This window comes from Rhinopithecus bieti, unplaced genomic scaffold (assembly GCF_001698545.2).
Source record: "Rhinopithecus bieti isolate Rb0 unplaced genomic scaffold, ASM169854v2 scaffold_76, whole genome shotgun sequence".
NCBI lineage: Eukaryota > Metazoa > Chordata > Mammalia > Primates > Cercopithecidae > Rhinopithecus > Rhinopithecus bieti.
In genome coordinates this window covers 2,828,736-2,841,909 of record NW_016803343.1, presented here as the reverse complement: position 1 = coordinate 2,841,909, position 13,174 = coordinate 2,828,736, and the positions used below count along the sequence as shown (strand labels likewise).

Sequence of the window (13,174 nt, the reverse complement as noted above, 5' to 3'; positions counted from 1 at the left end):
AAAGTCTTGGGAATCTTTAATAGCTTTAAAAATTATTTAATTTTGATGTTATATGTTATAATTTTTATAACTTACAACATGGTATTTAGAATAAAATGAAACCACACATGTTGGCAGCAGCTGGGGATGAGATCTGCTGATATTCTAAAAATAAGTTGCCATAATTTAGCTTTTGATATAAATGCCTTTCATGAGGACTGTAAATGGACACTTTTCGAATTCTAGACATGTTCTATATAATCGGAACTGAATCATATAATCGGAAATGAATGGAAAAAATGAAATGTTTAAAATAATCTAATCTAAATTATAAGATAAATGCAAGTAAAAATATTTTTCATTTGCGATTTTAAAACTGGTAGTTCCACAGAGTGGTGATGAGTACATTATACATATTTATGTAGATTTTACAGGGTGTTTCAAAAGTCCCCGAGGACATATAGGATTCACAGTCTCCACATTCTTTGCATACAAATGCAGACTTTTTTCTATACTTGTTATAATAAATGCTGAAAATGGCTCTCATGTGCTTATAATAGACATGACATTTTTGTTCTCAAGGTCACTAAGTATGAGAGGGGTCACAAATGCCATTTTCTGCATGGGGACTCAGGGACTTCTGGCTCATTCCTGTAAATTAGTTATCCACATAAATATGTATAGACATATATGTAGTATGCATAGTCACAACATATATATATTTAACATTTAAGGAAATTTAGATATTCTACTGGTAAACTGACATATGTATACAATATAACTTGTATTTATTCACAGGAATTTGATTTTCTTTTTGTTCAAATGTACTGTTAGTTTCATTGTTATTTCTTTCCCAAAGTTGTTAACAAGACTCCTTTATAAAGAAGCAACATGTTTTACTTGCACATATATTTTCTTTCTCTTTTGTCTTAACTAAAGTTGAGTAATGAGATTAATATTCACAAATAAATAACTAGATGGTGATTTTTTCTTTTTTTTTTAGCAATTTTGGTTTTCATCTATATTTATATAATTGTTTCATTGAAACTGTCTTTAAAAAAATTGGTTCAAGAGTTAAAGTTTTTTTTTCTAGTTAAGAATCACAATGTCTGATATATTAACATATGTCAGCTTCCTACAGAAACCCTATGGGTCTGCCCACCTGTGATGTCATAGTAAGGAGGGGCTTTTCTTCAGCAGACTCCTCCCTCGGTATCTCCTTCATCACCATGGCAACAGCCTTATCTGCCGCCCTAGAGCCTTTTCCCTATAACAGTGAAATCAACAATGACTTGTGTCAGGAGAGATCTTTAACTTATTATTTATTACAAGATATTCTAATGTTTAAAGAGCAATCCAACATAAATGAAGAGGTAGGCTGCTGCAAGTGAATCTTGAGGCTTTTGGCTGAGGAGAAAACACACAAAATCTGAAAAAAGATAATTTGTGAACTTTTAGTTAGCTACTTTTTCCCCTTTACAGCTGACATATTACATTTAATTTTAACATAGTATTTTAAATGTATAATATGTTTTAAGGAAATTAACATGACAGGAATTTTTTTTTGTAATATCAATTTAAAAACACTATGGGTTGCCTGTTATGTTCATTTATACATTATTACTATATAATTCCTAAATATTTTGAATGACAGGAATTTGGGATAGAGATTAGAAGCAGGATCCAACTCCCACAGAGGGCTTTTGCTGGGTGATCTCTGGAGTCTTTGCCATTTTTGAGTGGATTGGGATAAAAAGAGTAAAATGTTGCAAAATAGCTAAAAATCCTTCAGTGGCTTGACATAACAGGAATTCACCCAGCCTGTTCTGTGGTGATGTTATAAACTTGATGAAAAAAAATTCTGCAACTTTCAATGTTTTTCAGACCAAATAATTTTAATAGAGTTTTAGAAATGTCTTTTAACTGAAGAACCCCATAAATACAGATGTCAGTAAAGGATAATTAATATTGAGGCACTAATCTATGTCTCTCTATATATCTATAGATACATATGTGTATGTGTATATATATAGATAATGTGTACACAAACACATACATATCCCCTATGTTAGTTGTCTCAAAGAAGTAGAATTATAAACTGTAAAGGGATATGGTGGCTTTCTGTTATTTGAGTTTACCAGATTATTACATTTTTTGAGACTAGATATGGTATAATGGGAAAATCCCCAAAATATTACCTTTCCAACCCAATGAGAAAATGTCATACTATGTAAAATTAAATAATCCTTAAATACTTTAAAACAAAAGCTTCAATTTTCTCAGGTCTCTGGGTAGAGCCTCCCTGAAGAAAATAATTTTATACTAAGAACACATATGAATATTTGTGTTGTAAATCTACTTAAAATACAAATGTAGCAGACAGACCTATCACAGGCAAAGAAACGAAAACCGACATATGGGGGGTCTAATGTTGGAAAAGGGAATTAAGAGCCAGGGTTGATGTTAACTCAGAACTTAATAGAGCTTGATCGTTTCCATGCAACAAAAAGGATACAATTGCATCATTATCTCGTGCTTTCAAAGGGCTTTAAGTATTTAGAAGGTAGGTTTACTCTAGGGATCAAAACATTGTCCATTTTCTCAGGCACTGACTTTCTAAAATGTAGCCAGAGGCAGCTTTTCTTTATGAGAACAAAGAAAATTTTTTGTATAGTTAATAGATTTTAAATGTGTGTATCTGTTTACAATGCTGAAAGTTTGTTTCTTTGTTTTGTTTTGACTTTATAACTAGCATTATTGAATTATAATGTGTTATTTCCAAGACGGAATATCAAATACTAGAGATTTTATTCAGCAAATACATCAGTAGTAATTTTCATATATGTATGTGTTTTGAAAAGTTTATATGGCCACAATTCATAGAATAACTGACTTCTGGAAGAATAAATGATAACTTGATTCATTGCGTAACAAACTGAGGTGCATAACGCTTCCAGGTTTCTTCTTTAATGAAGCAATGTGAACTTCCTAAAATGGAGATGCAAACAATTCTGAATTCTGGGAAAAGATTTATTATGGCACTATTAACTTGTTTAACATTTTAGCAAAATATAAAAATTATTTGGATGAAACATTACACACTATAAACTTAGTACATCTTTAAAAGCTACACTCATTTACAGACTAAATACGGTTTATAACAAATATTTTGCAGCTTACGTTTTCAAAAGAGCAAAGTCATTTGTGAAGAATTCTTTCCATGCTTCAGTAAGTTCTAATAATATAGCAATAAACAAAGTGGCATGCTTATATTTCAATTGCTATTATATTTAAAATAATAAATCTAATGTTACAAGGTATAATTTAATTTAAGAAAATAAATCAGATTCTTTTCTTGGGCTAAGAAAAAATGTCAATTGATAAGCATCTCAAAAAATTTCAGGTCAATTTTTCGGTACATTATTTATTTGAAATGCTACCAATCCATAAACTACATAGAGATATTTCTTTACATGTGCAACTATAATAGCTAGAATTAGCAAGGGACATGCCATTTCACTAAAACAAAACAAAACAAAACAAAAATTAGTCCTTTCATGCTGAACTCTAGAACAAAGCAGTGGTCAGCTAGAAAGGATGTACGATAAATACATGCGGTGCTTTTTATTTCTTGCAGAAAAAACCCACCAAAGCCAGGGTCAGGTCACTTTTTTGAAGACAGTGCCACTTTTTCTTCAAGGTTACACCTACTACCTGAAAAGAGTCATGACACACCCATGTTAGAGACTGCTAGCAACTTTTTTCTTCACAGCCTTTTGGCTTTTGAGATAATCCCCCATGAGCGTCACTGTTTTACAAGTGTGGTACAGTCTGAAGACAGAATGAGAAGGTCTGCCACAATGACATCTCCATGGTACCAGATACAGTGTCTAAAACCACTGCCAAATCAAGCGAATACACTCATGTATCAATGCAAGATTTTCCCTAAATCAAATTGCCTCCTCCACCTGTTATCTTAAAATCAAGCTGTGTTATTTCTGACTTGCCTATTTATCTCATGGGATGATGCTTCCAGAAATCAGAATCTGACTGATAATTGGCTTGGCAATTCATGAGACTTTACAAATTTGCTTTATCAGCAGCTCTGCAGGGCTGATGACAATATAACTGTGCAGGTTTTTTTTTTTTTTTTTTTTTTTTTTTTTTTTTTTTTTTTTTTTTTTTTGAGACGGAGTCTTGCTTGTCGCCCAGGCTGGAGTGCAGTGGCCGGATCTGCAGCTCACTGCAAGCTCCGCCTCCAGGTTTACCGCCATTCTCTCGCCTCAGCCTCCCAAGTAGCTGGACTACAGGCCCGCCATCTCGCCCAGTAATTTTTTTTGTGTTTTTTTAGTAGAGGACGGGGTTTCCACCGTGTTAGCCAGGATGGTTCGATCTCCTGACCTCGTGATCCGCAGTCTCGCCTGCCCAAAGTGCTGGGATTCAGGCTTGAGCAGCCGCGCCCGGTCCTCTTTCTTTTTTGAAGGCAGTAGGCAGTAGCTTAAAACATTGTAAGATATATATGTAATTGTTCAGACTTCAAACTCAATTTTCAAAATATAACCACACCAAAGGGTCAGTTTTCATCTATTATGTGAGACAACATGAAGAGAGCAACAATAAAATATACACTGAATATATATTCAAGCATATAAGCAGTTTATAAACTTTAGATAACATTGTCTATATGCTTCTATGCCACTCAGCAACAATGGAAAAGAATAGTGACATTTTAGAAGTTGATTATCATATTGTGGTATCCTCCAGCAATAATTTCAGCCTATTTATTTTCAAGTAATATTTCAAAATCACTTTTTCCCACTTCCTGGTTTAATTTCTTGAAATAATGTTGACTGGAAAACAATATCAGCATTAAGGGGAAACTTATTTTCTCGATGCTTTCCTGTGGAAAATTCTTTGATATTTTATTTCTTCCATCATTTGTTTCTTCACTTAGGAAATATACAGAATGACAGCTTTCCTAACAAATAGTAATTCTAGAGAATAATCTTTTTATTAAATTCTATTATAAGAGCAGGCACAAATGATTGAAATACAGAGAGTAGAGCAGTGTCATTAACATTTATTAAGAAAACCCAGTCACGGTCCACTTATTTACTTTTTTAAAATACAGAACATAAGAAACAGCACACACAATACTGGACATCACAGGACCCTCTCCGGCTGGATACCAGACTGTGGAACCACCAGATGCTTCAGATGAGAAAGGTTGGACCTGTTTCACAGGGAAGGGGCTAAACTATTACAAGAAGCTACCACGTGCTGGGCACGCTGCTAAATGTTTGATATAATTTCATTTGTTTGATCTCGTGGTAACTCTGTGGGGTAGATATTATCTTCCAATAGATAGTTGAGGACACTGAAGCCCAGAGACACTGTGATGTGGCCAAGGCTTCAAAGCCATTCTGTGGCTGAGCCAGGACAGGAACCCAGACCTGTTTTCCAGGCTTTCCTGCTTTGTCTCTACCATCCCGGTGTCTGTTCAGGTGGCTTAGTGAGGCTGGAGGGCTCTCCCTGTCGCCCTCACTGACTGCCATAAATGTCCGTTGTTCATGATCTCGCTCAGATTTGGGGCAGCAGCCACTTCTCACTATAATCACATAAGCAAACATTTTCTGAGAAATAGTTTCTTTCTCTAGTCTGGAATGGTCAATAACTTTACTCACAAGCACGTTTCTAACAAAATGCTTTTGCTGCTTTTATCTTCACAGAAAAGTAACCTAAGTATTTCACATATATACAAACTTCTTTTTTATTCTGTAGATCTTAGTAGGTTTATAAGCTTTAGCATCTCTCTAATTCTTATTAAATACTAGCTAAATGCCATTAAATGTCACTTTTACTAAGACTTTCTTGAGGTCCGTTTTGGTGCATAAAATACTTAAAGTATGCAATTCCACAGTTACACAGGCCACTGGTTTAGTTGCAGGTTCTATTACTTCTACCAAGGAATTTGTAATTTAAAACTTACTTTCATTATTTTTAAACTTTCAACAATTATCCAGAGTTTCTTTATCAGAGATATTATACAGAAGAAATTGAGATAGGTTAGATTAGGGGAAAAGTAAAAAAGATTACAATACTAGACATCTCTGCCAATCCAAAATTATATAATGTATGAATTTTCAAAATAGTCTTCCTTTTGTTCTGATTGTAAAATTAATATACTTCTTGCCAAAAATTGATAAAAAACAGAACTAAGAAAATAAAATTAACAATCCTAATATTTTCATGAATTAAAAAATTATTTTGTTTTATAAAACCAGCAATTAAGCAATTTTTTTAGGCTGAATATTTAAAGGATAGACCTGCTACCATGAAGCCTACAAGGATGAATATATTGAATATATTTCTTTATGTATACATACATGTAAACAAACTCCTGACATCTATATATTTTTGTTGTTGTTGTTGTTGTTTTTTTTGAGACGGAGTCTCGCTCTGTCACCCAGGCTGGAGTGCAGTGGTGTGATCTCGGTTCACTGCAGCTTTAACCTCCTGGGCTCAAGTGGATCCTCCCACCTCGGCTTCCTAAGTAGCTGAGACTACAAGTGTGTGCCACCACACTCTGCTAATTTATTAAAATTTTTTTTTTTTTTAGAGATGGAGTCTTACTATGTTGCCCACGCTGGTCTCAAACTCCTGGGCTCAAGGCTTAGCCTTCCAGGGTTCTGCGATTACAGGTGTGAGTCACCACACCTGGCACCATCTTTAGTTTTGCATATGCTAAAAAATTCTGGGCCCTGGATTAAGGACCTGCAAAAAACTAGCCACCAAAAGGCTAATTTTTGATGGCGGTTCTTGTTTCTCATGCACAGAAGCAGGATAACTTTCTTTTACTTGGTGAGCTAAATGTCAAAGTTAGTGTCGTAAGTGTCATACTCTCTTCAAACTCCTAACACAGGAAAAGGTCAGGGCAATATTTTGCTGTGTCCTTTCCCAGTAAAGTGTGTCCCTGTAGATTTCTCCCAACGTAGATTAGGGTTCAGGCCATGTTGGTTCTATCTTATTTCCTTCCCAACAGAATGTTTTGTAAGTTTTAAAAGTAGTACGAATAGCTAAATCTTGACATACTCGTCAATCCTTGTTTCTAAACATTCTGAAAGAAGGACAGATCTAGGTGTAAATAATTGGGAAGCATGGACAGAATTTGCTTTCCTTAAATAGAGATTCATATGTGGAATTTACAATCTATGATGAATTCACCATTGGTTCAGTGATCTGTTTGCAGCTGGAAAATGTGATTTACAATTTCTTAATAAGGGTAGTCAAGTTGCAGCAAAGAAATTGGTGCCTATCTATTTAAAATAATGACACAGGTTATTGAAAAGAAAGATTTCCAATTGACCCTCTATGTATTTCTCCCTTACTGTCTCTTTTTCCCCTCCAGCATTGTTTTCTCCATGCAACAGGTGCACATTTCTTCAGCCATCATCTTTTCTAGGAAGTCTTTTGGGATTAATTAATTAGGAGTTACACTAATCACATTCTATTATATAACTCCTGGACCTTCCATTTGTGTTATGTGTTAATTGGCAGCATTTGTTTTACCTAGACTGGGAATGTGATCTAATGGGGGAAGGAAGCAGGTGGGAGAAAGTCACGGATACCAATCTCTACAGTCTTTGATTCTAAGCCTCCACTTATGAACATTACTGGAATTCCATGGCCACCATATGTATACTCACTTTCCTTGGTCTGAATGATTGGAGCAGGGTGAGATTATGACTTTCATGGGCCCTAGGCACTTTTGGCTTCATGAGCTACTGCCTTAAAAAAAATCATATTCTATTACTACATTGGTATAAAGACAAAAATAATCCAGACTGTACTTATTATTGTATATTAATTGTAATAGTCCATTGTGGGGGGTTCTGATTTTAAGAGAGAGTGAAGTTAAATCATTTCCATGGGTGCTTAGAAGTATTGTGAGCCCTGTGCACTGTGTCCACTATGCTAGGTGGATAAATTGGCCCTTCTCCTTCTGAGTTGGGGTCGTCTCCTCGACAGTCAGTGTGCTGTCCCTACTGCTGCTGTGCTGTCCCTGGAATGGTTGTCCTGGTCATCTCTGGGTGATCTATGCTGCTTCCACGTCCTGCATGCTCATCATAGCTGTTCCTGCCCTAACAGCCCCCTTGGCTACTGCTGCTGGCCTCACTGTTTTTGTTAAGGAAATCTTTCCTAACAGTACTCACAAGCCTTTGAAAAAAATTTTTTAAATTGACAAATAATAATTGCATGTGCTCACACAGCAGCTTTCATCTTGTAGTTCTTAAAACATACTCTCTAAAGGCCTGGAGCCTTTAGACCCGAGGCAGAAAGCATTGGCAAGTAATATCCATGGTTACTCTTAAAATGTAACCTCTCCACCAGACAACAGGCCTCAGCCTGCCTCAGGGTGGACTCCTGACCATCCGGGGGCACTTCTGATCAAGTTGAGTCAATTTGTGCTCTTTTATTTTTAATTTTTTGTTAAAAAATTTAGTCTATTAGTCTTTTATAACCAGAGTCACTGATTGGCTCCAAAGTACTTCTTGCCATTTTTTTTTTTTCCTGACTATGCTGTTGGTCACCTGAGGAACAGAACTGTCCAATACCCCAAATTTCTGAGTTGTGCCTTCAGACTAAGCTCCTCCTTGGGACCTTGCTATTGTCTTTTATTTTGTAAACTATTCCTTGGCTGTGTCTCACTAATGAAACTGCCTTGTGAGAGCAAAGATTGTGTTAATATAATTTGAACCATTTCTGCATTGTTTGGTATAGTTCTGTGTGTGCACATAAACACTCAGGTGCACTCAATAAATACATGTACTGGATATCTTTTTCAAATTATTTCATACTGAAATCACATTATATGGCCAACTTTGACAGAAGGTGATTTTGAATTAGATGAAAAGTCTTAATTAGACTCAAGGAAATAAAATAGTTTCAAGCAGCTAAATAAAAATGCCTTAAAATTAATAAGATGTTGCCAGTAAAGATGCTGAAAACCTGCTCTGATGGACAGATAAGGCTTTATTTTTAATTAGTAAGATCCCTTTGTCTACAAACAATTACCATTTGTTTGTTTTTTGAGAGGATTACACATTCCCCCATCTCACTCTTACCATGTCCCAGGGCTTATTTACCCTCTTTGTTTTGCAAGCAATCTTACAACAATGGTCAAGGTAATAATACTTGATCTTCATTCACGTATGGCTGGCTTTGAATCAGTAAAGTTTTACTCTCAGGTTTCTTTGATGAGTGTGGCTCTAAGTTACTAGAGATTATTTTATCCTAAGGATGAGCCTCTCTATTATACACCTGCAAGCAACTTTTCCTATCTAGGGTGATCTGTCTTAAAACTATTTTTTTGTTTTGCCTTTGGCCTTACAATGAGGCTGGCATAAATAATACATATTTCATAATTAGTAAGTAAATTTAGAAAGGTATGTTGTTTTATTTTTTGTATGATGAATCCCAAATTTGTTATATTTTGAGAGGCCTTTGAAGATTGTGTGAAATATGTAACAAAAAATGTAATCCCAATTAAACGTTATTGGTATAATTTTTCAATTCTTTGTCAAATATCTCAGATCATTTGCAAACAGGCACTTTTGGTATTATTTTAAGTAAAGGAAAATGACTAAAATACAAAGATATAAAATTACTTTTCTAGAAATTCTGCCCTGCCTCCCCAAAGGGAATAACTCTAGACTGTTTGTACCTTACTTGCACAAATGGATGGACATCTTAACATTCAAGAGAAAGTAAAGCATGAGAATCATTAATCATCAACATAGGTAGTTGCATAGACTATGCTGAAGCAATGTGTTTTGGGCACGGGGGGAGGTGAGACATAGCCTCTTTTGGAAAGGAAGTAGTGAAAGAGGTTTTGAGGCCTGGTTTCTCAGTGCATTTTATGATTGGAAAGTATTCCAAAGTAAATATAATAAATAAGATTCCCTGCAGGTAAATACAAGTTCAAGACAATGAAAATGTTCCCTTGGATTCATATGATCTCTGGAATTCTTTTACTTATCAGGGATTAGATGTATTTCCCCAATTTCTTGCCTCTAGTAAATAAAATACATATACCAAATTTAAAAAAATAAAATAAAAAAACAAGTCACAAGGAAGAATTTCATCCTCCTACCAAATTGGAGGCCATTAAATGTTGAAGATCATTATCTTGGAGCAAGAAGATTAAATTCTCCTTTTTTTACTTTATTTTTGAGATGGGGTCTCACTCTGTTGCCCAGGCTGAAGTTCAGTGGCACAATCATAGCTCACTGTAAACTTGAGCTCTTGGACTCAAGTGATCCTCCTGCCTCAGCCTCCTGAGTAGCTATGACTATAGGTGTGCACCATGGTGTGTGTCTAATTTTTAATTTTTTTGGTAGAGGTGGAGTCTTGCTATGTTGCCCAGGCTGGTCTCAAACTCCTGGCCTCAAGTGATCCTCCTGTCTTGGCCTCTCATTGTGCTGAGACTACAGGCATGAGCCACCATGTCTCGTCTTCCCTCCTTTTTTTAAAGATGAGAAAAAAAACTGTATGTTAAATATACCATTACTAAATTATTGAATGTAAGAGCAAACTTATCCAGATGTCATAAGGTAGAATTATATCATTTTTATTCCAGAGGAAGGTAATTAACTAATGAATTGGAATTCACCCCCTTTATGAATAAGCCTGACTATTCAGTAGCCTTCTCTGTGGCTTTCCTCATTTTCTGGCAGGTGCAAGTGTTTTTATCAGCTCGTTCCCCAGTCACCAAATGTCCCAGTTCTGTTGATATAACTTAAGAAAAGTAAACTACAGAAACTAGGCCAGGTTTACAAGCTACTAGCCAAGAAGGTCTGCAGCTAAGGTACTCCATCTGCCTGACTTCCCTGAAACAGCTCCAAGAGAGAAGCTGAGACTTTGGGAATTCCTATTCTAAAATTGTGCAACTGACTCTGGCACCTCTGCTTATCCACATTTCTCTGGAGGTCATTGGCAATGTGTGGGTTGGCTCCTCATAATGCTGTTGGGTTCCTTAAAAGCAGATGAATAATAATCTCTCACTTTGTGGAGAAGAGTTAGGAAAAGCATAGAAAGACCTTAAAGCTGCAAGCCACAGACAGCATGTAGCTGGGGGTGGTCAAGGTGATTACCAGCTAACGGAGCCAGTGGAGCCTAAGTGGTCAGTGGAGAAGAAAGTAGGAAGGCCATGTGGCATTTTGGCACCAACACCCAAACTGGAGTCAGAAGAGAGGAGTTTCAATCCCAGCTCTGCCTTTTATAAACTCTTCTCTCTAAACTTCTATTTTACCTTTTGAAAATAGGATGGCATTACTGTCTACATAGATTTTTGAGAATTACATGAAATAGTACACATGAAAGAACCTTCCACAATGCCTGGCACGTAGTAGGTACTGAAATATGAATTGACTATGAACTATGACTGCTAAGCTTATGGGCTCCATTGGCTTAATTGTCTCTATGAGATAGGTGGCAAAGTATGCAATCTTTTGCTTGTATTCATCCATGGAATAAGTAGCATTGGTTCTCCTATTCTTACTGTTGCAGAGTATTCTATCATCTGAATGTACCACAATTTACCCATTTAATTGTTGATGGATATTTGGATTCTTCCAGTTTAGGGCAATTATAGAGAACACTGTAATGAACTTGAATTTAGAAGCCACAGGGGACATAAGAAGACCAAATACAAGAAACTGAAAAATAGATGTGAAAACAGCAGAGAGACTTAAATATCAGCAATAGAAGCAGCAAATAATGAATGTATGGAGAAAATGTCTTATCCATGAGCAAGTTAAGAGGAAGTCTGAGTCTCTGTAGCCAATAAGCAAAGACAAGAGTTGACATGACTTGAATTAAAAGAGACTAATAGGGTACAGAGATCAAGGATCAGAAGCAAGACCAGGATGCTGAATCTAGCCACCAGCAGATAATAACAAACCAGTTTCTAATGATTTGGGATTAATAACTGTTAGGAGCTGAGTTGTGTACTCCCAAAATCATAGGTTTTCCTATCTCATAGATACTAAGCCCCAGTATTTAAGATTGTGACTGTGTTTGGAAACAGGCTTGTTAAAGAGGTAATTAAGTTAAAAGGAAGTCATTGGAGTGGGTCCTGATCCAATATGACTGGTATTCTCATAAGAAAAGGAAATTAAGACACAGACATTCACAGAGGGAAGACCGTGTGAAGACACAGGGAGAAGACATCCACTGACAGCCAAGGAGGGCGGCCTTTGAAGAAACCAACCCTGCCGACACCTTGATCTCAAGCCTCCAGCCTCCAGAAATGGGAGAAAATAAAATAAATTTCTATGGCTTAAGCCACCAATCTGTGGTGCTTTGTTTTGGAAGCCCTAGTAAACTAAACAGTTAATAGAACAGCCACCCATGAATGACTACGAAGTGGTCTTACTCTTACATCTCTGTTTAGAAAAATCCAAAAAGAATTCACTAACAATGTTACTTTAAACCTTCTGGGCTAATTCCTTTTGTGGTTTCTAGTCTGTTCAAAAGGACTTCATAGGTATTGAAAACCAGAAATTTGGAAGCCTTGGCCTCATACAACATGCAACGACCTAATTGTCAGGGATAGTTGCCCAAAATAAATTTAAATGAAGATTGTGCCTCGAGTGGTCATTCAGTGCCAGCAGAGCTATGCTTTCTCTCACTAAATGGAGGTTTTAGTCACATGACCTCAAATTACAGTTTTGAACTGCTTGAAAACAATTTTCTTGTGAAAAAGCAAATTTATTTTGATTTCTAAATGTGAATGCTCCAACGAAGCTATTTGTTTCCAGCTAGAAGTTTATTAAATTATATACACTTAGATGTTTCTATTAGTTAATATAGACATTAGTCAAAATATACAGTTGATATGTATGTAAACAGAGAACAAATTTAAAAAAGAACATTTGGGGCCGGGCGCGGTGGCTCAAGCCTGTAATCCCAGCACTTTGGGAGGCCGAGACGGGCGGATCACGAGGTCAGGAGATCAAGACCATCCTGGCTAACACTGTGAAACCCCGTCTCTACTAAAAAATACAAAAAACTAGCCGGGTGAGGTGGCGGGCGCCTGTAGTCCCAGCTACTCGGGAGGCTGAGGCAGGAGAATGGCGTGAACCTGGGAGGCGGAGCTTGCAGTGAGCTGAGATCCGGCCACTGCACTCCAGCC

General features: G+C 36.3%; 1 protein-coding gene and 1 long non-coding RNA gene across 3 annotated transcripts in view; one reads left to right on the top strand and one right to left on the bottom strand.

Annotated features, from left to right (window-relative positions):
* Nucleotides 1-13,174, bottom strand: part of PEX5L (peroxisomal biogenesis factor 5 like) — a 186,139-nt gene that overhangs the window by 109,586 nt on the left and 63,379 nt on the right. For both annotated transcript variants that reach the window (XM_017877125.1, XM_017877118.1), the window contains exon 3: nucleotides 1,142-1,246. In XM_017877125.1, the coding sequence (XP_017732614.1) occupies nucleotides 1,142-1,210 (69 nt within the window). In that variant the 5' untranslated portion in view covers nucleotides 1,211-1,246. The remainder of the gene's footprint in view (nucleotides 1-1,141; nucleotides 1,247-13,174) is intronic.
* Nucleotides 1,232-13,174, top strand: part of LOC108532852 (uncharacterized) — a 23,510-nt gene continuing 11,567 nt past the window's right edge. Inside the window, exons 1-2 of the long non-coding RNA XR_001886567.1 lie at nucleotides 1,232-1,352; nucleotides 5,111-5,205. This is a non-coding gene — a long non-coding RNA (uncharacterized LOC108532852). The remainder of the gene's footprint in view (nucleotides 1,353-5,110; nucleotides 5,206-13,174) is intronic.